At 36.2% G+C, this 26229-nt stretch overlaps 3 protein-coding genes across 4 annotated transcripts; 1 reads left to right on the plus strand and 2 right to left on the minus strand.

Annotated features, from left to right (window-relative positions):
* The first annotated feature begins 186 nt into the window (after positions 1 to 186).
* LOC130995824 (casparian strip membrane protein 1-like) lies at positions 187 to 1133 on the plus strand. Its single transcript, XM_057921275.1, has 3 exons — positions 187 to 536; positions 609 to 732; positions 823 to 1133. The coding sequence occupies exons 1-3, from the start codon at positions 334 to 336 to the stop codon at positions 1042 to 1044; spliced, it is 549 nt and encodes a 182-aa protein (XP_057777258.1). The 5' UTR covers positions 187 to 333; the 3' UTR covers positions 1045 to 1133.
* A 129-nt stretch (positions 1134 to 1262) lies between these two features.
* LOC130995798 (cytochrome P450 704B1) lies at positions 1263 to 3357 on the minus strand. 2 transcript variants are annotated; one of them, XM_057921224.1, is made up of 6 exons: positions 3033 to 3357; positions 2744 to 2959; positions 2392 to 2676; positions 1954 to 2316; positions 1683 to 1883; positions 1263 to 1610 (listed from the first exon to the last, which is right to left on the minus strand). In XM_057921224.1, the coding sequence occupies exons 1-6, from the start codon at positions 3306 to 3308 to the stop codon at positions 1431 to 1433; spliced, it is 1521 nt and encodes a 506-aa protein (XP_057777207.1). In that variant the 5' UTR covers positions 3309 to 3357; the 3' UTR covers positions 1263 to 1430. The 2 variants fall into 2 exon arrangements, with proteins under 2 accessions (XP_057777207.1, XP_057777208.1); XM_057921225.1 differs by having other exon boundaries at positions 2392 to 2637; positions 3033 to 3356.
* Positions 3358 to 22815: 19458 nt separating this feature from the next.
* On the minus strand, positions 22816 to 24332 carry LOC130995815 (NAC domain-containing protein 2-like). Its single transcript, XM_057921255.1, has 3 exons — positions 23980 to 24332; positions 23612 to 23892; positions 22816 to 23414 (listed from the first exon to the last, which is right to left on the minus strand). The coding sequence occupies exons 1-3, from the start codon at positions 24146 to 24148 to the stop codon at positions 23001 to 23003; spliced, it is 864 nt and encodes a 287-aa protein (XP_057777238.1). The 5' UTR covers positions 24149 to 24332; the 3' UTR covers positions 22816 to 23000.
* Between the last annotated feature and the right edge of the window lie 1897 nt (positions 24333 to 26229).

Consider the following 26229-nt stretch of genomic DNA (forward strand, 5'->3'; position numbering starts at 1 on the left):
ATTTGATGAACAAGAAAGAACAGATGAAGCAGTTGAATGATATGGACATATTTATCAAATATTTGTATTTATTACCAAAAAGACAAAAACAGTAAAAAGTTTGAGAAAAAGAATGATACTTACCGTATTAAACTAATCTTAAATCTTGGTATATCTATCGATGAGGCAAGCAAAAGTACATACTTACAAGATCATTACAACCTAATCCACATTGATCATTACAAGATCCAAACTTGCTTACGTCTGCAAATACCAAGAATGTTTCTCAACTCTCTGCAGCTGTCCCATTTAACACAGACGCAGAAGCTTCACTAAACACTGAGGCACAGAAGAATGAAGCCAGAAGTAGGTGCAGATCATGATCAAGAACCAAGAGAGAACAGAGGAGTTTCGATACTAGACCTCTTTCTCAGAATACTAGCTATTATTGGGACTCTAGGAAGTGCTGTGGCAATGGGAACTACAGACGAGACGCTTCCCTTCTCAACACAAGCATTCATATTCCAAGCTCAATATGATGATATCCCAGCTTTTAGGTCTGTGAATAAACTCTCACATGAAATGATTCATTTTTTGTTTTTGTTTCATTGTTTGTTGTTTCACCGAAGGTTCTTTGTGATCGCGAATGCAACAGTATGCGGATATCTTGCTCTCTCGCTACCAATGGCCATCTATCATGTTATCAGGAGAGGAGCAGCTAAGAGCCGGGCTCTGCTGATCTTTCTGGACTCGGTAAAGACTTCTTGTTGTTCGTTTTGGATGCATGTATGACTAATCTATCATAATTTGTTGAATCATGTGAATTCTTTGTTTTTTGTGCAGATAATGCTAGCTGTACTAACTGCAGGAGCCTCAACAGCAGCAGCTATTGTGTATTTAGCACACAAGGGGAATGCTTCAGCAAATTGGGTAGCCATATGTCAGCAGTATCAGAGCTTCTGCAACCGTATCACCGGATCTTTAATCGGCTCTTTTACTGCAGTTCTTATCTTGATTCTGTTGATCTCTTTGTCAGCTTTGGTATTATATAGGAAACCAAAGTGATGTTTTTCTCTACAAAAACCTCTACTAAAAAACTATGTCATCCTGGTGTAATATTTCAATAAAACAGTGCCTATGGCTATACTTCCAAATTCAGTTATTCATACTACAATTTGCATGAAAACTATATCTAAATCATTGCAAAACAATCAATATATTTCAACACATAAAAATCAACATTACATAATACTTGCAAAAAATATAAATTAGTACCATCAAAATATTTAGAAGTGGAATAACAAATTTTAGATTAATAATAGTTGATCATATGGATAAAAAGAAATACAAAAAAAAAGAAAAAAAATTAGGGTGATGAACAGTACCAGCTACATCTACTGCAAATTGTGAAGTAAATTACAGTATTGTGGGAGAGCAGCATTGACGGCAAACTAAGAACGTCTAGAAACGGTAAGTTTCAAGCCATTTTCCATGGAGAGAATGGTCATCATTCTGTAGTTAACCGGATGCCCCTGCAGCAGCTTGAACTCATAGAATCTGCACAAAATTGCAAGAGCCATCTTCATCTGCAGATATGCAGAGTCTTTCCCGAGGCAGATCCTCGGCCCTGCCTGCACCACCATCACCATCACCATCACCATCATGATCCTAATCAGCACAAAAAATTCTTTGATTTGATGTACCTGAAATGCAGTGAACTTAAAAGGAGATGCATTTTGGAAGACTCCATCTTTGAGCCATCTCTCGGGTTTGAAAGATGCTGCATCCGAGCCCCAGTTGTATTCCATTCTTCCCATGGAATATGGTACGTATGTCACCATCCCTCCAGCCTTCACCTTCGTTCCTGCTGGCAAAACGTCGTCCTCCAACACGCCTTTCGGATCCTAAAACAAAACACTAAATTAATCACTTCTTTGGTACATTTCTTTAAAGTGATAAATATAATGGAGTAACCTGAGGAACAGCAGGGTAGAGTCGAAGCGTTTCTGTTATGACAGCGTGCAGATAGTATAGTTTCCCTAGTGAATCATAGCTCAAAAGCCCTGAAAAATGCACTAATCTGTTATCAAAGGATTCTTCATCCTCTTCTTTCATACGTACACATTCCTCTTCGAACCTCCTCAGCTCTGAATACAGCTTCTCTGCTACCTGCTCATGACTCATCACCATGTAGATAGCCCAAGTGAGCGTCGTGGCAGTTGTGTCGCGACCAGCAATCACAAAGTTGAGAACCACATCTCTCAGGCTCTTGTCCGTCATCTTGTTGTCGGGATCCTTGCTCAGCTCGATGAATCTTGAGAGTATGTCATGCTTCATCTGAAAACAAACAATGTCTCTTGCTATGTAATATTACCCAAAATATATATAAATATCAAAGTTTTGATGACTTACCTTTTCATCTCTGCTTTCTTCCAACTCTGCCTTGCGCCGTCTGATGACGGAGTAAGTGAAATCATCGATGATCTTCATGTCTTGATCAAGCACAGCCTCTGATCCCATATTCAAGAACTTCTTGATTTTCCACAGTGGATCAATAAATCTCAAAGTCACAGTTATGTTTGCAGAATCAAACGCCTTTGCAAATTGATTATCTGGTAAATCGGCAGCTAATGTTCCTATCTCCACACCAAATCCAACCTTGCAGATTGAATCCAGAGTCATTCTCATCAAAAGCTCCTACAAAAATGCTTACATTATATTCCCAAAAAACGTACTCGATATGTTTTTTGGTTTAATTAGTTACCTGCATATCTACTACTTGATTATTGCAAGATGCATGACTCAAAATGGAAGCAAGTTTAAGGCTATATTCTCTGAAAACCACGGTGCTAAAATCCCTCAAATTCTTGGAAGCAAATTCGAAGCTAGCAGTCTTCCTCTGCTTCCTCCACAGCTCACCATCCACATTGAAAATCCCATCTCCCAACAGCACTTCCATATAGGAATGGTACACCTCACCCTTGGCACAAGAATACAGTAAAATCAAGAAACCATGCATTTTTTTGAAAGAAAAAAGAAAAAAGAAAAAAAACCTTAGGGTAGTTGTTGAAGTTGGTTTTTAAGACGTGCTCGACGTCGGCGGGATGGGCAATGTAGGTGTAGGTGGAGAAAGGCATGGGGACGACGACGGTTCTTGAGGCCGTTAAGTAGTTGAGGATCCAATCGTGCATGACGTTGTAGTTCATCAGCTGTTCCACGGCGGCTCCCAGAAAGGGCCATGTTTTGGGCCCTTTACAGCCTCTTTGCTTCACTCTGTGGATGAATAGCCATGCAAATAGCATGCAAACAGATATCACTAGTATTTGCATTGCTTTCTTTTCTTTTCTTTTCAGAAAAATGAAAAGAAAAGTGATGGTGTGAAATGGAACCCTCAATCTCAATCACGTCTTTATATAGACACACTTTTACACGAGAGAGAGATAGAGAGAGAGAGAGAGAGAGAGAGAGAGAGAGAGAGAGTAGGTGATCAATAATCTTGGCGTTTCAAGACATAATAGTGATCACGGTTGAAATGTGACTCACCGGTTTTGTGTATTATACATCTAAGGATCAATTTGCTGGTTCGGATTTTGTGTTTCATTATTAAGTTTATTTTAATATAATATTTATTGTAAAAAATAAAAATTACTATAGTGAACATTTATTTTTTTACAAAATAAAGTTTAATTTTTTTATACATATACATCCTAATTATGGAAAAATTAGCCTTGATAATCAATTATATTAACATGTTAAAAAATATTGATAACCCCGATGTTTGGATATCTAATATATAATCAAATAAGCAACTTGCATGCATGCGGAACCTCTATACCATACAAAGGTGAAAAACTACTCATACAAAGGTGGAAACACTACCCACACAAAAGTGGAAAAATAATCGCACGTAGAGTCGTAGACGGGATTAGGAATGTCAAGTCAGCCCGAAACCTGTGGGCTGGCCCGATTAGCCCGCTGATCTGAGAGAGTTAGGGTTGAAAGTTTTCATCCCGATAAAAATTACAATCCGAATAGCCCGTAACTGAATAGCCCAGCACCCGATAGGATCGACCCGAAATTAACCTGAAACCCTATAGGGCTGACCCGAAAATGATGTGTTCGCTTGATTATATGAAAATTTTTCTCATTAGTTGATTTTTAACTTCATTATTTTGCTTATGAAAATTTTTAATAAGATATTTTTTCCAAAAGTTTGTGAAATGTATTTTGATTCAATATTAGAAAGTTATACGTATCATTTCACTTCTCTGTATTTTTAATCCAATACTTAACATAAAATATTTAGATGTAAATATTAAAAAATGATACTTATTTACTAAAAATATTGCATCTTTATATCTCTGAGACTTGTATATTACTTCCGTTGTCCCATTACAAATATCCCACTTTTCATAATGGAATGTCTCATTACAAGTGTCTCATTCTTATTTTGGTAATATATTTTCACTCTATACCTAATATTTAAATAATTTTCACTAACCCACTTTATCTACTTTCTACACATTTCTTAATTCACCAACCCACTTTATCTACTTTCTACACATTTCTTAATTCACGTGCCCAAAAATAATGGGACGGAGGGAGTAGTTAATATGTAAGTTAATATTGAAATATTACTTATTTATGCGTGTATTTATTTATTACAAATATAATATTGTCAAAACAAATATATTAATTAATTTTTAAAAAATAAATTTTGAATCCGACTAGCTCGAAACCCGAACATTTAGCACTACAAAAATACGCGGGATTACCGGCGACCATTTGCCGTCGGTAATCTAGGGCAGCTGCCGATAATTACGATCACCGGAGGCATTACCGACGGCGAGCGGCCTCCGGTAACATGCTCGTCGGTGATCGCAATAATGACGGCAAATGACCGCCGCCGGTGAACGTTGCTGTTGATCGGTGGACCATTTCCGGATGTTACCGGCGGCAATTGCCATCGGTGATTAGCAGCGGCTCACTACCGCCGGTAATGTTTACCGGAAAACGGTGGTGATTACCGGAGTGTTACCGGCGACGTTGGCCGCCGGTGATTAGCAGCGGCTACGTGCCGCCGGTAATTTTTTTTAATTTTTTTTATATTATTATTTATTTTATTTATTAATTTATTCCACACAAGTATTTCGTATTTATACAGTATTGCATACGTTAAACGAACTTCCCAGTCCGTCACCCAGCCCATTATGTATATGACTCAACATGCCCATCTTCGTTGTGCTCTAAGTCAAGCACGCTTAACCTTGCTTAACCTTGAAGTTCATTTCGAGTGGTCACCAATTCAGAACACTCGTATTATTGATATATCTAGTACCTATTAATTCATTTATATAAACTCTATTTCAATATACAATATACATTCATAACTAGGGATGGCAACGGGCCGGATCTGGACCGGATCTCATCAATACCAGATCCAGATCCATTTTTATCTATGAGATCCAGATCCGTGGATCTAAAAATTTTGGATCCAGATCCAGATCCGCCAGATCCGCGGGTCCAGATCCATGGATCTGCTGTTTTTAAATTCCCATAATCCAATATGCCAAAATGGCGCCAAATCAAAAATCAATTTGTCAACATGATAAATACATGGCTGCCAAAACCAATCTGTCAACATGATAAATCAAAATGGCTGCCAAATCCAATTCAAAAACCATAAAATTTCGATAAATCCAATCTGAAATGGCTGAATCTAACAAACTCAATCAAAAACCATAATCTAATCTAACAAAATAGCTGCCAAATCAATGGCCGAAATCAACAAATTTAATGGCTGAAATGACTGAATCTAACAAACTCAATCTCTCAAAAATGGCTGAAATCAACAATTTATCTAACAAAATCAAAATGGTGCGGGCGCAGCGGCGACCGGTGCGTGCGTGCGTGCGTCGAGAGAGCTGTAAAAGAGAGAGTGTGAAAGAGAGTTGGGTAGAGAGTAAAAGAGAGAGTGTGAAAGAGGGAGTCGCCGACCTGTAACTCCGCCTTCGCCGGCGAACTGAGAGGGAGGCTGGCAGGGTGAGGCCGACCGCCGACGAATTGGAGTGCTCCGAGAAGGTGGCCGGCGAGCTGGAGCTGGAGTGGTCCGAGAAGGGAAAGAGGGGCGGCGAGCGAACTGGAGGAAGAAGGGCGTGTGCGGTGTGCCGCGTCTGCTGCAGCTGCTGCTGTCCTCGCCTTCGCCGGCAGCGGGCTGGGCGAGGGAGTGAGAGAGAGTGACTGAGGCGGCAGGAGAGTGAGGGAGATTTGGAGATGAACGAGAGATGATAGGTTAGAGAGAATTAGAAATCTAGGGTTTCAATTTTGATAGTTATTCTATTTTTTCTATTATTTTCTATTTTTAATATATCTAATACTATTAATAAAATAAATATAAAAAATAAATAATATATTTTAAATAAAATCGGATCCACGGGTCGGATCTGGGTCGGATCCGGATCTCAAATTTTAAGATCCAGATCCAGATCCGTTTTAGAAAATAAGATCCAGATCCGGATCCAGATCCGTGGATCCAAAAAATTGAGATCCAGATCCGTAAAATCGGATCTGGATCCACGGATCTGGACCGGGTCCAAGATCCACTGCCATCTCTATTCATAACCTTAGAATATGTCTAGATGATATCCAAAAGATGTCGTTAATTATTGATCGGTTTCGTTTCCGTACTTATTTTTATGTCGAAAAAATATTTATTAATTAATTTATTACTATTATTATTATTATTATTATTATTTTAATAATCAATCTAGTTTATACACAATAAGCTAAGTATTTTAATTTGGCATTTGTAATGTATTTTGAATTGAATTGTATACGTTAAATTCTTACTAACAATCTTGAATTCTTACTAGGAATCTTAGATTAGTGATGAGTGATGAGTGAATCACTAATTAAATTAACATTCTTAAGTTATAATTATAAGATTCTTACTAAGAATCTTGAATTCTTGCTAGGAATCTTAGATTAGTGATGAGTGATGAGTGAATCACAAATCAAATTAACATTCTTAAATTATAATTATAAGATTCTTACTAAGAATCTTGAATTCTCACTAGTAATCTTAGATTAGTGATGAGTGAAGTGTGAATCACTAATCAAATTAACATTCTTAAGTTATTATTATAAGATTCTTACTAAGAATCTTGAATTCTTACTAGAAATCTTAGATTAGTGATGAGTGAATCACTAATCAAATTAATATTTTTAAGTTATAATTATAAGATTCTTACTAAGAATCTTGAATTCTTATTAGAAATCTTAGATTAGTGATGAGTGAAGTGTGAATCACTAATCAAATTAACATTCTTAAGTTATAATTATAAGATTCTTACTAAATCTTGAATTCTTACTAGGAATCTTAGATTAGTGATGAGTTAAGTGTGAATCACTAATGGTGGCACCGATGGTGGCTTTTAGCTGTTGCTGTCTGCCGACCGAGTCAAGGAGGGAGAAACGGGTCCGGTGAAGGCGGTGGTTCGCCGCTGATAGCGGTGGCTTCGTCTTTTCCAACCAGGGTCGGGGGAGTGAGAAGAGGGAGAAGGTGGGGCCTGTTGAGAGTTGGTCGACGGTGGCGGCTGCCACTGACCGTCCGAAGAAAGAGAGAGTTGGTGAAGGTGTCCAGGCGGAGGCGGCGGCGTCGTTGCCGGATTTGTAAGCTAGGCCACGATTTCCAGAGTGGGGTCTCGTATTTGGGGATCTAAGGTTGGGGGAAGAGAGGGCACCTGTTTGTGTGAGCTATCGTGTAAGAGACGAGAGAGTTAGGTGGCGGTGGCATGGCCGCCGACGGCGGTAGAAGAAGAGAGAAGGGGGGAGGCGTGCGCGTGCGTGTGTATGCGTGAGTTGTGTTAATGAAGAAGAAGGGATTTACTTATTTTAGGAATTTGGGGATTTGTTTGGGCTTAATTGTTTTTAAAGAAGTTAGGTACGTCCTTGTAATTTTTGAAATGGATTGCCTTAATATGGGTGATTCTATTCATAGCCCTCACTTTACTCCTTATAGCCCCTTTTTTAGAATATTAATAATAATTAATTAAGAATTTACTATTTTACCCTGAAAATATTTATAGCCCCCTCTATATAAACCTTGGAAAGAATTGTATAGCCCCCAATTCAAAATTATGAGAACCAAATGAAATAATCAATACAAACATCAAGTCGAATTCCTTATTTTTTCTCATAGTGTGAAATAAAATCACTAAAAGTTGAGCTTTCATTCAGCCGTAGAAAACAAAACTTGAGATTAAACTTTCTCGTTCTTCCCGAATCAAATGGAAAAGAAGGAGAAAGATAACCGAATCCAGAATCAATAATAATGCTCATAGTCATAGATACAAATACTGCAATTTCCTTCATGTATAAGAGCATATTCAGACAGATCTAAGAATTCTAACTCGCCCCCTTCTTTATTCTAAGTTTGATGTTGTTAGGCTGTCTTAAATTTCAAGGTTTCTATTTTCTTGTTGATTTTTTGTGTTTTCCGTTTCATGTATAAATATTTTTTAAAAAAACTAAGCTTTTTGGGTGTGGAGGTTTGTCGCAGAGTTTTCTACTTTTTTGTCTTCTTTTGATGTAGTGCTCTTACGACAGTAGAGGGAATAGTGTTCCGACTATATTGTTGTTGATGCAGGACATATTGTATTCTCAAGATGGTCTTAAGGTGAGTGAGTTCTTGATTCAGATAAATAGTAGTTTTGATTTAGTACTTGAGAATGGGGGAATGGGGGCTATAAATAGAGATTTTATTAAAAAATGAAAAGGAAAAATAAAGAACCTAGGAACCCTTGAGAGCACAGAGGAGCAAATTAAGGGTCGGGCCTCGTTAAAACCCTTTTAAGGCAAACCCAAGAGGAAAAATCCTTAAAAGAGAAAAAGAGTACCCGTCGAAAAATAAACTACGAGGGAGCAGAAATGAGACAACTTCAAAGATTCCGGCCTAACCATCACCCCTAAGCAGCTCGGCTCCCGATCACAGAGAAGCAAAACATACGAAAACAAAGCAAAACAAGAAAAACAAACGGATCCAAACAAGTGTCCAAAACCGAAAAAGAACTCCAACATCGTCAAGAGTTTGAAAAGAAGTCCGCAAAGAATGTGCGGTGGTTAGCTTCCAGCAAGAGCTGGAAATCACGTACCAAAGCCACCAGCCAGCAAGCGCAAATCGGCGAGGTTGGCGAAGAACCCGGAGATCCATGACACCCTACACGAATAGAGTCGTAGCTAGGCTTTGGACCGGAGAGCAGAGTTAACACTCCAAGAACCGGCACATCGACGACGAAATCCGCTGATTCCCACAACAACTCAACGCAAAACAACAAATGATAGTCGATCGCAGAGATCCGTAGAGTCCCGTCCAGTTGCTCTCCAGCGCCGAGCGCACCCAGCTCCTGAAATAAGATGCAGTTGACGCCCCAACCCAAACAGCCAACAGTTATATAGCTCGTAAAAAAACCCCAAAAAATCGACTGCAGACAACCCAAAAATAAGCAAAACGGCATGAACTCCAAAGCCCGAGACACCTTAACAGCCCATGCAAAGAAATGAAGCTCCATAAGGAGCGGAGCACGACCCTGCAACAATGAAAACTCATCGGCTCCAAAGCCTCGACGCCAAAAAACAAGAAACGCCGAGCAACCAAAGAGGTGCGACAATTTCAACCCCAGCTTTGAGCGCACCCAAAAGCTGAAAAAGAGCTAAAATGACGCCCAACCCAACAACACCTTCTCAAGCCAAACATGACACACGAAATCGCACCAAATCAAGCTTTCGCCTGCCTAAGAAAAACTAGCAGTTCGAGAGTCACGACGCAAAACACACACCACGCCCCCTAAATAAGAGGCAAACCAAAAACTTCCCATAAGTCCACGCTCCCCACGTGAATGATAAAAAGCCAAGGTCAGAAAGATACTTCCCACAAACCAATGTACCCCAAAGTGCATTATGAAAAATCGAGTTCCGAAAAAACCTCAATAAAGGAGTAGCAGTAATATTAAAGCTCCAAATCAAAACTAACATCTCATCCTGAACCATATGATCGCCTGAAAGAGCTGCAATAGACCCAGCTCGCACCTGCCAAGTGTTCGTCAAAACGTCAAGAACAAATATACCTTCTAGAAAAAGAAAGTAGCAGTTTAGAACCAGCAGACGAGCAATCCCATCACCGCTGGCAGCATGAGTAAACCTACAATGCCAGCAAAGCCACAACGCCGTGAAGGCCTTAATGATTGATTAGAAGATAACTGTGGACTGCCATATCCATGCGAACTGCATCCTTAATAGCATCAACTTCATAAGGCCACCACCCTTCCTCACGACCATCGTTGGCCATGATGTCCACTGCTTTATTCCCCTCACGGTAGATATGGGTAACTTGCAAATTGAAGTCCGAAAGAAGCCAAAGAACAGCCAGCCACACAACGATAAATCGCCAAGGAACATTACAAGAATGGGTTGATAAAATGCTAACAATATAAGTCGAATCCATTTCCACCCAAAGGTATAACCAACCCCGACGATGCACAATGTAGATAGCATGAATCACCGCAAGAAGCTCTGCCTCAAACGAATAGCCGATACCCCCTTTAACATGATAACAGCCACGTACCTAAGCCCAGTTGTCTCGGAAAACCCCTCCAGCGGCCATCTTTCCCGGCGCTCCAAGGGCAGAGCCGTCAGTGTTTACTTTGATCCAGTGAGCCGAGGAAGGCCACTAATGCACATTGATGATCTCTGGAGGAGTATCCGCCCTCGAAGAGATTCCTATAGCCCGGGAGATAATGTAGTCACTCCAATTGTTGTGTATATGACCTATATTAGAGAAGTTGGCTTCAATCTCCAGAAAAGCAACTCTCACCGTATGAATAATGCGCCTGCCATTCCAAGACATGTTCTCAAAAATACATTTATTGTGAGTAGTCCACAACGCCCAAAGAATGGTAATAATTCCATCCTTCCAATAAGCTTCAATTTAGGTGTTTAATTTTCGATTCCAAGAATCCACAAGCACGCTATGAACGTCTGAGAGATCCAAAGCTTGCTCATATTGGAACCAACTGAAAAAATCTTTCCAAATCTGCACCACTTTGTCACAACTTCAAAGAATATGATCCGCCGTCTCCCCAAGACACATTAGGGGGAATGGGGGCTATGAACGCAAATGGGGTCTCTTAATAGTGAATACACAACATTAAGTTTATGAAATTGAAGTTTATGGGAGCTATGAACTAATACGCAAACAGGGGAATGGGGGCTATGAAATTTCTTCAATTTCAAATGGGGGTTATGAAATTGAAGTGATGAATTAATTTAAAATTTAATACTCCCTCCGTCCCACCGAAAGTGGTGCGTATTCCTTTTTGGACTGTCCCACCGAAAGTGGTGCATTTCCTTTTTTGGCAGAAATTAGACACCCCTTATTTTTCCTTAATCACTCCCTTATTACATTCTCTCTCCTACTTTATCACTTTATTACCTTCTCTCTCCTACTTTATCACATTCTCTCTCCTACTTTATCACTTTATTATCTTCTCTCTCCTACACACTTAAAACACTAATCTACAACTCCTTAAATCTCGTGCCCAAAAGAAACGCACCACTTTGCGCGGGACTGAGAGAGTAAAATTTTGGGGCTATACAACATAGAGTAAAATAGTAAATTTTTAATTACTTATTATTAATATTTTAAAAAGAGGTTGTGATGAGTAAAATGAGGGCTATGAATAGAATCATCCCCTTAATATATATTAATTAGATTTTATGTTAAGTTTGATTAATTATTTCAAAGATGATTTGCATAATAATATTATTAGTATTATGAAGTGCATATTTCTAAGCAATTACTTATTATATGCTAAGTGTTGGGTCCCTTAAGGGTTGAAAGGACAGGTGTATAGAGGAGGGAATACACCTGTATGCTATTTTCGAAAACAAAGTTACTTAAAACCAACTCCTTTGTTTTGAAAGACAGTTTGACTGATTTGAAAATGCACGCTTCAGATGACAAGGGGTGGCGACTGATACTGAAACGAAGGTTCAGTGGGTGACTTCAATTAATTGATCTGGTCAATTAACTTCAGTCCAAGTAAGGCTTCAGTCATAAGTAAAACAGAGTAGAATTACTTTTTAACTGACTTTCAAAAGATTGATCAGTTAAACCTATAACTCTAGCAGCGAAATATTAAACTTAGTGAAATAGCCTTGAAAGATTTTCTTCACAGAGAATCCCTTAGTTACTCTTTTCAGTTAATCAGTATTAGAGAAACAGAGTTATGCGCAAGTATTGAATATAAAACAAGTAAGAACACAAGGAATTTTTACGTGGTTCGGAAAATAACGTTCCTACATCCACGGCCAGATCATTAGTCTGACAATCACTCGCTAGTGCTTACGGGTGCACAACAAACCTAACCACGATGTTTACGAGTGCAACGCAAACATATCTGCAATGCTCATGGGTGCAAAGCAACCTATACTGAAAGGAAACTCCTTACAGCAACCAACTCATAGAGTTGGATTTACACACTTAGCTTGCGGATGCTAAGGAACCTAGCTGTTTAGTTTACTGGTACTAAACAACCACTGAGCTTGGTCTAAGTCTCAAGCTCGATTACAAACACTCTTCTCGCTCATTTGAAAAGGGGTATTGTAATATACCAACTATGATTACTGAGTACAAAATCTCAAGTAATCAGAAACTAGGCTAATGATTTATCTAAGTGAAAATTCTAGTCACAACAAGAGAGTTTAGGTAATTAGTAAAACTGATTTCACAACATCTAGATCCTCTCTTCATCGATTAAATGCTTAAGGAATTTTAAGCTCTATTTGATATTCTGATGTAGCTTCGGCATTGAGGATTGAATCGGAATCTTCTCTTCTCTCTCTTTTTGGTTGAGAGATCTTCTAAGCTATTTATAGGCGTCTCTGAGGAATAGATCTGTTGGCGGAGATCTTCTTCTTCAAATCCTGCAGCTGGGAGATAACGTCTTTAATCTGCTCAGAGTCCGAGAAAGACTATCTTCTTGTTTGGTGTATTAAATGCTTTTGCAGAAGCATTTAATGCGAGTGTCTGGCTTCAGTCCTTTGCTTGACCAGATGTTGACTTCAATTAAGTAGTCTAGTGTATCACCAGTTTTTTCTTCCAGTTGATCAGTTCTTCAGTTGAGCTTTGATCACTTTAGTCTTCAGTTTCTTCAGTCGCTTCTTTTACCTGTAATCTTCAGTCGATATATTAAAGCTAAGGGTTTTAGTATCATCAAAACTAGGGTAGATATTTCTTCCAATTTTCAACACTAAGCATGACATGGAATTTGCATTTGCAATAAAAGTATTTATGATTTAATCTGTTTTATTTATAAATCCAATCTGTTGGGAACTTATTGAAATATCATAATCCTTGTTTTGATGATACCAAAATCCATAGGCCTTAATTGTAATAAACTAAAACTGTTCGAACTCAAGTGTTAGAGTTCTCTTCTAATTTAGTTTGTTGTTCTGAAGACTGAAGACTGAAGGACGAAGGACTGAAGACTGAAGATTGAAGTTACCAACTGAAGTATCAGTTGAAGAATCAGTCCGTAACTGATTACTTAATGTGTGCCACGTGGAGTCAGCGGACCGATACTAAAGTCAAGTATCAGTTAAACATTCTTCCTCGGACTGAACCTCCAACGTTCAAAGGAAGCCACGTACTCTAAAAAGTACAGCCGCATTAAATGCAGAGATCTCAGGATCATCCCTCTCTGCAGAGGTCATTCCTATTTGGTGGCTACTTTATCAGAGACGTCACATCTCCTGCTCTTCAACATAGCCGTTCTCACCAAACAAGGAACCTCGAAGATTGAAGCCTCAGCCCAAATTCGAAAAGCTCTCCAACGGAAGAAATCTTGAAGACGTTCTCCGCCAACGGATCTATTCAAGACTTCTCCTATAAATAGCGCTCGAGGATCACTTCAATCTTCATCGATTCAATGACATAAGATGAAACTCTGCCAAAATTGTTTCTCAGTCAAAGCTTAACCTCTCCAAAGTTTGAATCAAAGAAGAGAATACCAAAGCCAAAAATCAGTCACTCCTGATTACATACATTCTCTTAGACCTTAGGCAAACCTCTGTTTACCCAAAGCCTAGGTCAAAACTAACTCCAAAGAACTTGTTCTTTGAAGTTTAGTTGGCAAGATTTCAAACCTCCCTTCGAGAGATAGAATCGAGTGTTTGAGTTGAAAAGGAGTTCAGGAAGGTACTCTGACTCCGTAAGATCCTAGTGCAGGTTCGTGCTAGGAGTGGAAAACCCAATGCAAGTGAAGTGTTGGTACTGAAGATTGGATCTTCATTTGATTCGGTTGTGTGCACCCGGCTAAGCACACGGATAGGTTTGCAATGCACCAGTTAAGCACTTGCGGAGTAAAGTTGTTGGTCTGATCAACCGACCGTGGATGTAGGAAGTGTTTTTCCGAACCACGTAAAAATCTCTGTGTTATTTACAGCTTTCAGTTTTACATTCTTACTTGTGCTCTTTCCATTGATAAACTGAACACTGACTAAATGCAAGGAGAAACCTAAGACTAACAACGTGCTCAACAAAGGCTATTACGAAACAAAGTTATTTCCGTTGCGTATGTTATCAGTCTGACTGATCTATCCTCTGATAGTCAGGAAGACTTGTAACATCTCTGTTTTAGCAAACTCGACTGAAGCCTTAACGTGCATCAGTTAAGTTCCAGTAACTTAACTGATAACTCTTTAATGAAGAGTATTTCAGTATCAGTCGTCAACCCTGCTTGGTCAAAACTCCTTTCAGTTAACAGGCGTCTAAGTTTGCGTGTAAAGTTTCGTTTTGATCTCTATCTTGAGATCCCTCTGATTTGAACAAAATAGCCTATAGGTGTATTCCCTCCCCCCATACACCTATTCGAGACCCTCCGGACCTAACACAATCATTTAAGAAAATCGAGTAAGGATATTGTTGGTGTCCTTAACTCAAGAATTTAGTTTTTAATATTTATTAAATTTTGAAAGCCCGACGTGATATTATAGAATGATAAGCACTTCGCTGTGACTTAAGATTAGATTCAGGAGACCTATTAAGATTATAGATTTCTTGTAGGCTTTGTGGACCAAGGGGATTAGCGCTGTTTTCCCAAGACAGGTTTCCGTGTGTATGATCTTCAGGCTTTGCCTAATTAGGTGGGCTTACTTTCCAAATGTATGATTGAGTTATTAAGTTCTAAATGTTTCAATTAATGATATGCAAATTGTTTATCCAATAAAATATTTTGTGCACTCTGCTCCGTTTAAGGCTCGCATAAGTTAATCGATCGAGGTTCTCTCTTGACCTAACATGTTATTTGAGAATTATGTACGCCTGTTAGCTGACTCGGTGGGTTGATCTCCATCGGGCACTAATCATGTATGAGGCGTTATAAGGGTGCTCGACGGGATGTGTTCCGAAGCATTGGGTCTCAAATGGGAACTTGGCTGGGTTACGCCCTCAGTTCAAGTAAGTAGGAGTAATGAATCCGTCGGTGGCTAAAAGGTTCGGGATCACAGCGAGTAACGGAAAGGGAGTGTGACATGTGCGCACAAATGAAAGAAATTATTTTAACATGCTTAGAAGTTCTTTCAATTTAAAACCTTCTAAGTTATGTCAATTATGATTGGATAAACTGTCTTTACGAAAATATGAAATGTTTCAGAAAATGCTTGTCCACTGAGTACATTAGTACTTAGCCCAAATACTTTCAAATATTTTCAGATTGGCTGGCTGGTGCTGACGGGACTGAGTTGAGGCTAGGCTTCAATTTCTTATTTCGACTTCCACTGTAGCAATAACTCATATCTATTTTTTTGTTATCTCAACTTAATACTTTCATGTTAGGTTTCGAATGACGCCTTTGATTGAACTTAGACTCTTAACTCGTAGTTTTATGTTAATGATGTCAGTTATCAGAAGCATAAACAAAACTTGTGATCCAAAGGGGACTAGCCCGACTTATTATATTATTATTCGGGTTTCAACAAGGATTTTACCTTGTGTTATTTCTATGATTTAGTTGCACCTCGATTTTATATTTTTCCTTCAAGAATTAGGGTGTGACATAATTAAAGTGTTCAAATGTCATTTACTACCTAAAGGTAAATTATCAATCTCTATGAGCATGCTGGTGTTTGAGTTTTCCACATTATCTTGATTGTTGTATTTATTTTGTGATAGCTAGTTATAGAAAATTAATATGCTTGATATATTAATATATGAAATCTTAGGCAGGAATTCCTCACCCGAGTTTCCTCACCTCCTACTGATATATTGTACAATCTAAAACTTTCAATACTCATATATCATTAATAAATAATTATATTTAAATATAAAATTACTTTATTTATTTATTTGTTTGTTTTGGTTAAAAACTAATGTCTCACGAGCAGAACAAAAGAAGAAAAACTAAATTCAATGTGAAGTCGGGAGCTATAAGATCTACGGGGCCATACATGCGATTTGTCCAAAGCCTAACATTATACATACCAAAAAATTAGATTTTATTATATTTCGATAACTGGTCTTTCTTCAATTTCAAGTCTCAATTTTTTTTCAACTTGTAGGTTATCCGCATGTTAGTTTTTCAGCCAATTAACATCCTTGGAAATTAAATAATCATCAAACAAATTAAATAGCGATGGGTCCCATCCAATCAAGAAAACTCGAACCTTGTCCAAATTATTTTCAATCAAAACTACCAAACACGTTTATTCAATTTATGTAACAAATACTCAATTTATGAACATTTATAGGATTAAAGTATTAATTAAATAATTAATTTAATCGTAAGATAATAATAGGAATTAATCATGCAAATTAATCAAAAACTTTTGTTAAGTCAAATTAAATGTCAATATAATAAATTCGTCCTCATCCAAAAAGTACCCTTAAAATGTCATATCACTGAAATGACTGCATGCATGCACCTAGTGCGTATATAGAAAAGTCGTACTAGTATATATACGGTGTATGATCCTTGCAGACAATTTTTGTTTTTATTTTTAAACGTAAACTCGTTACTTATTTTTAATTCAATATTTATTACCACAAGTAAACATTATTTTTAATATAATGAATAATTAACATTTATTATTAAAATTTGAAGTTTAAAAATAGTACTCCCTCCGTCCACTAATTCAAGATCTAAGAGGTAAAACACGAGTTTTAAGAAAAAGTATACTTTTATTAGTTGGGTGGAGAAAGGGACCCACAAAATATATTGTTTATTGGTTGAGTGGAGAAAGGGACCCATAAAGTATATTGTTTATTAGTTAAATGGAGAAAAAATGTATTGTTTATTGGGTCCCACCAATTAAAATAGGAATAAATACTTACTAAAAATAGATAGACCTTGAGTTAGTGGACGGACCAAAAAGGAAAGTAGGCCTTGAATTAGTGGACGGAGGGAGTATGTACCTTTAATACTAATTATAGAATAATCAACTCACATAGCATAAACAATTACTAACTGAAAGTTCAAGATTAAAAATAATTATAGCTAATTGGATACACCTGAAGCAAATTGTGCAAAGACTTCTAATTCTGAAAATTACGTCAATTTCAATTTATACTTACCTGCTACTTGAAAAGATCCTCAAGCGCAGCGCTCAGATGTGACCTGCTGCTGTGACCCATCCAACATAATTATATGTAGGAATGTCAATTTAGCCCGAAATTCGTGGACTGATCCGATTAGCTCGTCAATTCAAAATGATTAGAGTTAAAAATATTATAAAAATTACAATACGAATAACCTGATGTCGAGCCAAGCGAATGTTGTAATTGAGAAACTTGATTAACGATTGGGATTGTGAATGATTTATCTACCAAATGTTAGATTTTGCTATTATTTTTTATGATTTTTTAGATTTGTGTTCTTTTGTAAATTTTTTGGCATGAAATATCAAATTTTGAAGCTATGAATATAGAGGTGAGTTTGAGTTGTTATTGTTCTTCAATTCACAACTAATTTGATGAATTCACAACTGAATCGCTAGTGTTGGTTATGAATTTGAGTTTTAAACCTCAAATTCACAACAAACACTATTGCTTGTTGTGAATTCAAGTTTTAAAGCTTGAATTCACAACTAGAAATAGTGCTAGTCGTGAATTTGAGTTTTAAAACTCGAATTCATTATTTCTAGTTTTAAGGTTTAAAACTCGAATTCACAACCAACACAAGTTATTCATTTGTGAATTTGAGTTTTAAAGCTTGAATTCACAACTAAAATTAGTGTTAGTTGTGAATTCTAACTTTAAATTCACAACTAATTGGTAGTGCCTATGTCCTTAGGTAGTGCTCCCTCCGTCCCCAAAGCTTGAGCAACATTCCTTTTCGAGTTGTCCTACGAAGTTTGAGCACTTTCTTTATATAACATAAGCTTTTTTCCTTTATTCACCTTTTCACTTTTTCACCTACCACATTTAATGCACAAAATACTAGCTCCTTAAAATCTGTGCCGAAAAGAAATTGTTCAAGTATCGCGGGACGGAGGAAGTATGTAGTACAAATTATGGGCCGCATATTTTGTCCATGTGTAGAGCCTTTTTAAGGCATTCCAAGGCAAAATACACAGGGATAAAATGAGAATAAAAATTTTGGATAGTAATAATAAATTTTATTATTTTATTATTTATAATTTTTTAAAATATCTCAAATTTATTTAATTTATATAACTGAACACAAAAATGCATATATATATATATATATATATATATATAAGTACAAAAATGCATTGCACTAGGCGATCAGTTAGGTACCCCTAGTCTGAGTGATGCATATAATTTGAACAAAAATATGAGTATATATGTAAACACAAAATTTCCTAACTTTGCACACAAAAATAAATTTATAAAACACAAACATATAACTTTACAGACAACAATATGCTTGATGTTGCCACAATGCAATGCATTTTTGTTGCATGTTTTTGTTTATTTATATGCATTTTTGTGTTCAAATATATGCATTAAATAAATTTCAGATTAAAACAAAGAAATGCTTCTTTTTTTTAATATTTGAAATTTTTATTCACATTTTTTCCATACGTGTATTTTTGCTTTGGAACAGGTGGCATCTGCCACGTGTCACGTTCTTAATGCGCCATATGTACATAATGTGTGATTCAGATTTGGTACCATATACCTAAGGGCACGGTACTACCAGAACCCAACCCTATATATATATATATATAGAGAGAGAGAGAGAGAGAGGAGGGCTAAAATAAAAACATATTTTTTTGTATAAAATAGGAATGGATCTCACCCCTTTGTTTTCTAGATTCTATGGCTGGATTTAATCCTAAAGATCAGCCTTCAAAATAGACGCCAATAATCTTAGGGGATCTTTTTGTCATTTCAATTGTCCAGAATCGATTTCCATAATCCTATCAAATTCTTCCCATATCAAAACATAATCTACACGTAAAATACATATTAATCTCTCTTCTTATCATCCATATATAATTATTTATTTTCCAAATGTATGCCAAACATCACATATTTATTTCTTGAATACAAATTGCATGAATTACATGTTGGTACAGAACAAATCGAAAATTTAATTGCGTGAATCACTCGTTCATATGGCACGAATAAAAAATTATTTAAAATCGATTTAGTTCTATAAGAAATAATTCATGCAATAAACTATGTGATTCATGACAGTATTTGTGTTTGTTTGTTTGTTCAATTCATATCACATTGTTTATTCAATGAGCCAAATCATACAATATATCATACAGGTTCATGCGCATCTGATATTTAATTCGTGTATGAAAGAAATATCAGACAATTGTAAGGCTGAGTTCAAGCAACGATGAAAGAGAAAAAAAGAATCTTGGTTCTGTAGATGATGAAAGAGAAAAGGAGAATAAAAAAGAATGTAACTTACAATGAATTGATTACTCGTTCATTCAATTAATTTCAGAGTAATTATTTCAAATATGGAAAATCAACCTTTCCAAATTACTAGGCATGAGAATAGGAACTGAAAATCTGTACACGGAAGGTCAAAGAAAATGTTTTACTCTTATACCCTTTTAACTATTTTGTTATGAATTCACAGTTTATTGACATGAATCGGACGATTTGATTGTTTTACATCTTGACCGTTAATTATATGAAGATCTATGGTCAATATATGTTCCTATTTTATACACTAAGGGGTGTTTTCACCCTAGCCCTCCCCTATATATATATATATATATATATATATATATATATGAATGAGATCATGTAGATCCCAATGCTTATAATAGATCCGTAGATCCAAATCTAGACCACACATTTATGACATGTGGCGCATCAAGATGGTCACACGTGGCAAGGAGTTTCCAAGCATTTCAAGGCAAAATCTGGAGAGGGGTAAAATTGGAATGTAATTTTCGGATTTAATAATTAAAAAAAAATATATATATATTTTTTAGATTTTCTCAAAATAGATATATTTTAGATGCATATAGTTTCACACGAAGATGCATAAAGTTTTCACATGAAATGCATGACTTTGAACAGAAAAATGCATTTGATTTTTACAGTTTTGGTATTTTCACCACCCCACCCCCCAACCCACCCCACACCACCCCCCAACCCTCCCCATTACCACCCCCCAAAATAGTCATGTTTCACATGCATATAAAATCAAACAAAAGTGCATAAAGATTTTACATAAAAATGCATTAAATTATACAAAAAATGCATTTCATTTTAATAAATCTAGTAGTTTCGCCACCCCACCCCTGCCCCACCCCCCACCCAATTTTATTTTTTTTTAACTGATTTTCTGACCACTGACCCCCCACCCATCCCCCCCCCCACAATTTTTTTTTTCAAAACTGATTTTCTGATTGTTGATTTGCTGACCCACTCCCCCCCCCCCGCACCCCCCACCCACCCACCCCCCCCATAAATTTTTTTTTTAAAAAAAAACTGATTTTCTGACCGCTAACCCCCCACCCACCCTACAGCCCAAAAAAAATTATATTTTTTCAAAAAATGTAATGCATTTTTGTGTGAAAGTATATGCATTTTTGTGTGAAAGTATATGCATGTAAAACATGTAATTTTTTTATGCATGTAAAAATCAGTTTTTCAAAAAAAAATAAAAAAATTTGGGGGGTGGGGTGGGGTGGGGGGTGGGGGTGGGGGGGGGTCAGTGGTCAGAAAATCAGTTTTTGAGAAAATAAAAAAATAAAAAAAAATCTTTTTTTTGGTGGGGGGGTGGGGGGTAGGGGTGGGTCAGTGGAAAGAAAATCAGTTAAAAAAAAATTGGGGGGAGGGGAGTAGGGGGTGGGTGGGGGTGGGGTGGGGTTCAGGGGTGTGGGGGGTGGGGTTGGGGTGAGGTGAAATCTTATGCATTTTTATATGAAATTTTATGCATTTTTATATGAAAGTTCATGCATTATCGTATGAAACTTTATGCATATAAAGTATACCTATTTTGAGAAAATCTAATTTTTTTTTTAATTTCGAAAATTACATTCCAATTTTACCCCTCTCCAGATTTTGCCTTGAAATGCTTTGTTACGTGTCACCATCTTGATGCGCTACATGTCATAAATGTGTGGTCTAGATTTGGATCTACGGATCTATTATAACCATAGGGATCCACATGAACCCAACCCTATATATATATATATATATATATATATATATATAGGGTGTGGTTCTAGGGAGAACTACATTATTTGTGAGAACGTGAGAACCATCAAATCTAATGCATTCACTGTAAAAAATAATGCATTCGCTGTTAAAATTAATGCACTCAAAAAAATAAAAAAAATTGCTACCTTCAGGATTCGAACCCAGGATCTGCATTCATCCAACAAGATGATGCATCCACCGTAGATCTTGATGATCGAATGGCTGAAAATGGTTCTCCGTTCTTTTTTTATTTATGGTTCTTTCCTGAACCTCTCCCTATATATATATATATATATATATATATATATATATATATATATATATATATATAGGAAAAGGTTCAATTGATAAGCACAAATATGTTGAGAAGTGAGAAGCAATTTAAATAGGTGTAAACAAGTAGTACGTTTTGATGAACATGTCAATTAATTTTATGAACGCACGTTTGGTCTGAAGTTCGATCCCTGGTGGTGGCATATTTTTTAACAAATTAAAAAGATTCATATGTTCATCAGTTATATTAGTATGTTCAAAGAATTTATTGATATGTTCATTAATCTCATTTCTTACGAAGATCAACTTCTCAATAGTTATATATATATATATATATATAGGGGGCCGCTCCAATGAGACCCCCTAATTTTAGTGAGATCTAGGGCATGATCTGGTGCGTTTATTTTATCAATCCTATGGCTGATATTGTATCTGGAGGGTGATTTTTTTTCTCAGGGTTCGAATCCTGGAGGGAGCAGAATATTTTAAATTTTGTTATTTATCAGTATATACTGCATTGTTCATCAGTATATACGGCCCTGTTCATCAGTATATATGTCTTATTCATTACGAATTTTTTTTTTTAAAAAAAATCATCAGTAAATACATCTTGTTCATTAGATATACGTTTTGTTCATTAGTATTATATGTCTTATTCATTGTACTCATGTTATACGAAAAATAGGGGGTCTCACTGGAGCGCCCCCTATATATATATATATATATATATATATAGAAATTAATATTAAGTATATTTAGGTAGGTAATTAAATCATTCAGCATAAGGAGAAGTATCTTTATATATATATATATATATCTTTCCAAAATCAGATAAGCATATATACAAATTTCTAACTTTAACAATAATCTGCAAACTAAGAAAGCTAATTAAATTAGATGGATAATCATGCACAAACAAATGAGCTAAGAATCCTAAGATATTTTCTACATCGACAACGACAGATCGATTCCACCACCATTTACTGTTCTGTACAGTTAATTAGCTGCATTTGATCCTTATCTCTCTTTCCTTTTCAAGCCCTAATCATCATCACTACTGAAACTGATCATAAACCGGATTCACAAACGTTGTCTGATGCACATGGGACTTGGCTGCCGAATCCGATGATTGCTGAAGCTTCTCGTGGGCCCGCAAAAAACCTCCATTATCATTTTCTTGATTATTAATATTCAGATTGTACAATGAAGAGTTGTCGTTGAGAAGCTGGGAGATGGAGGAGCCCATGTAACTATCAAACTCCCATAAATGAGTTAACGAATGAGTTCTTGGAAATCTGTATGCAGCCGCCGCAGCTTCTTGTTCTTCGCTACCACGATTCCGATCATCGTTGGCCGCCGCAATTTGATGACTTACAAACGAATCTTCAACTTTAATTGGCTGATGTTCGAAACTACTCCTTCCTAGATTCTTCTTCTTGTAGATTCTGCACAGCACCCAATCATCCAACTGCATACGATACGACAAATTTCTATCAGATAAATAGATAAACTCAAACCTCCTATTAATTAATTCGACATATTTTCTGCAACAACGTATCAAAAGCAACTAACAGACTTAGATAATTACAAGTAACTAATTCGTGATACGTGCACGAAAACTCACCAAAAATAGAAAAAAGATAATTAGGGTTATAGTAAACGTACCCTCATTGAGCCATTCTGTTTATAGGGTTGGGATCTTGACTCGTTGAGACGGTACTCGTGCATGATCCAATCGGTCTTGACGCCCTTAGGCGGGCGCCCCTTGTAGAAAACAAGTGCTTTCTTCACACCTACGTATTTGGAGCCACTGTGGATGGCTTTGTCGGTGCCCGTCGCTTTCCAGTAGCCGGACACGGCCGCCCTATTTGGCCGGACGCCGTTCGGGTACTTCCGATCACGAGGGGTGAAGAAGTACCACTCGTTCTCTCCGAATTCCGCCTTGTCTGAATATATGTATATATACGTTGTTAATTATTAATTACTAGTATTAATTAGTTTCAAATTTTAAAAAATAAAAAAATATAACTAACCGGGAAGCTGCCATGGATCAAATTTGTATATATCGACTTCTGGGATGATTGAAACAGGGCAAGGTCTTGATGTAGCTTGGTTGCGAAGGTAGTAGATGATTAGTTCTTCATCGGTCGGGTGGAATCTGAATCCAGGTGGAAGTCCAGAGCTGATTCTTGATCCTACCATTTTTTTATTATTATTTCTTTTTTTTTGTTGATTTGGGGAGAAATGAAAAAGGGTTTTTGAGGAAGTTGTATGGTTAGGAGAGAGGGGAGAGGGTTTGAAATGTTTACAAGGAGAAGTGAAGGGATTTTATATTTGGGGGAATTTGTCATCTTGTATTACATCATGCTATTTTGATTAGGTTGATTTGTTGACTTTCAACATGCACACACATTGGGAATATGTAATGGATGAGCGAAGCCCACACCCATGTATATGTATTCTACCTTCTTTTCTTTATTCTCATTCGCTTTCCCGCGGATAATTTGGATATGTATGGAGAGATTATTAATTAAATAAAAACTTTTTTTCACTGTGCTAGTTATAAATTAATTTGGACGACGATCATTTTTTGTACTCTTCCCTACCGAAAAGAATATACTATCATTTTTTTTTCACGTTCATATGCACTAAAAATATATTACATTTATTTTAAGACATGACCCCACATAATTCGTTACATTTTATCCATTAAAAACATCACACCTAATTAAAAAGTAGTAAATATTTTTATCCACTCAACACATTATCTATCAGTCTAAACTCATGCCATCCGCCAAGTGATACATTTATGAGGAACGAAGGGAGTATAATTTATGGTTGTCATGAATAAAGAAATAATTTATTACATTAAAAAACCATCTACGTAAAATAATTTATTTTGTGTATAAAAATGTATTAATATATGTATAATACGATTTATAAATTTTTTGAGAGATAATTTTCTATTATAATAATTTCATATATGAGATTTGTGTGGGGAAGAAAGGGTTCAAATGAGAACTCTTAATTATTTTGTGAACGTACAACTAATTTTAATTCATTGATCGTCAAATATATGTTGAATATATCATGATGAATTAATGCAGCACTTAAGTTCAAATCTCATGAAGGGTGAATCAGTGCATGCAGCAATTTTATTCATTCAATAAACTAATCTCACGAAAAAAATGTATTAATTTCTCATAATAACTAACTTATGTGTACGTATATTATTAGTTAGATCGTACGTGTATTTACACATGATGTTTTACGTGTATTGAGATTTTAATATATTTTATTATATGTATTGGTAGCACATGCGAAATTAAATTAAATATGAATGAATATTCAATTGGCTGCTCACCAACTCTTTGAAAAATTCTAATTGTTTGCAGTCGAGTACAAAAAATTCTTCACGCGAGCGCTCACACACACATGTATATAATACATATATATCATTGGCTAGCTATTTGGATAAGGTAATTCTGTAGAAATTCAAAGGGTGCTTGTTCAATGTTTCGGCTGAGAAAAAGTAAACAAATTATCTAATTTCATTTGCGCTTTATTGATAAATATACTGCATGCCAAACCTCCTCTTTTAAATATCTGCATGCGCATAACTAAAGTCAGCAAAACATACGCAAAATTGCATGACAAGCATAGATTTTAAATTTTATTGGTATATTTTTTGTGAGTTGAGAATAGCCTGAATTGCTGACCTTAATTACACATCACTTTTTGGTCAGTACTTACCAACCGAGATACTGAAATTAACATATTTTCCACACTTGGATTTGAAAATTCAATTTATTATTTGCAACATACTCTGATCAAACTCATTAGTTGTTATTATCTCACCGTCATATGAATTAATAAATGTCTGTATAATATATTTAAAGGTTCAGAAAAAGTATTCAATTCATCAAACCCACAATTATATTGAATTAAGACGAGTGTGATATTTTCGTATAATTATACGTAACATTAAATCTAAGATACAAGATATAGGTTTTCTCTAGTGATTAGGGAAAGTCTAAATTGGGTTAATAGCGTATAAAACCAAAATACATTCTGGGTTCTTTCCCCTAGTCCAGTAAGTACTGCTATAAATTCCGTATTATTTTCTAAACCAGGTATTTAATTTATCCGATAACTACTTCAACTTTATTAAAAATTTCTAAAGTATGTGACCGAATCCTCCTCCAAAAAAGTAGCTATCACAAGCCACTTAGAAAGTCGACACCTGTCCTTAATATCGTATAGAGATAAGCATTTGAAAATGA

The sequence above is a fragment of the Salvia miltiorrhiza genome, chromosome 7, assembly GCF_028751815.1.
Source record: "Salvia miltiorrhiza cultivar Shanhuang (shh) chromosome 7, IMPLAD_Smil_shh, whole genome shotgun sequence".
Taxonomy (NCBI): domain Eukaryota; kingdom Viridiplantae; phylum Streptophyta; class Magnoliopsida; order Lamiales; family Lamiaceae; genus Salvia; species Salvia miltiorrhiza.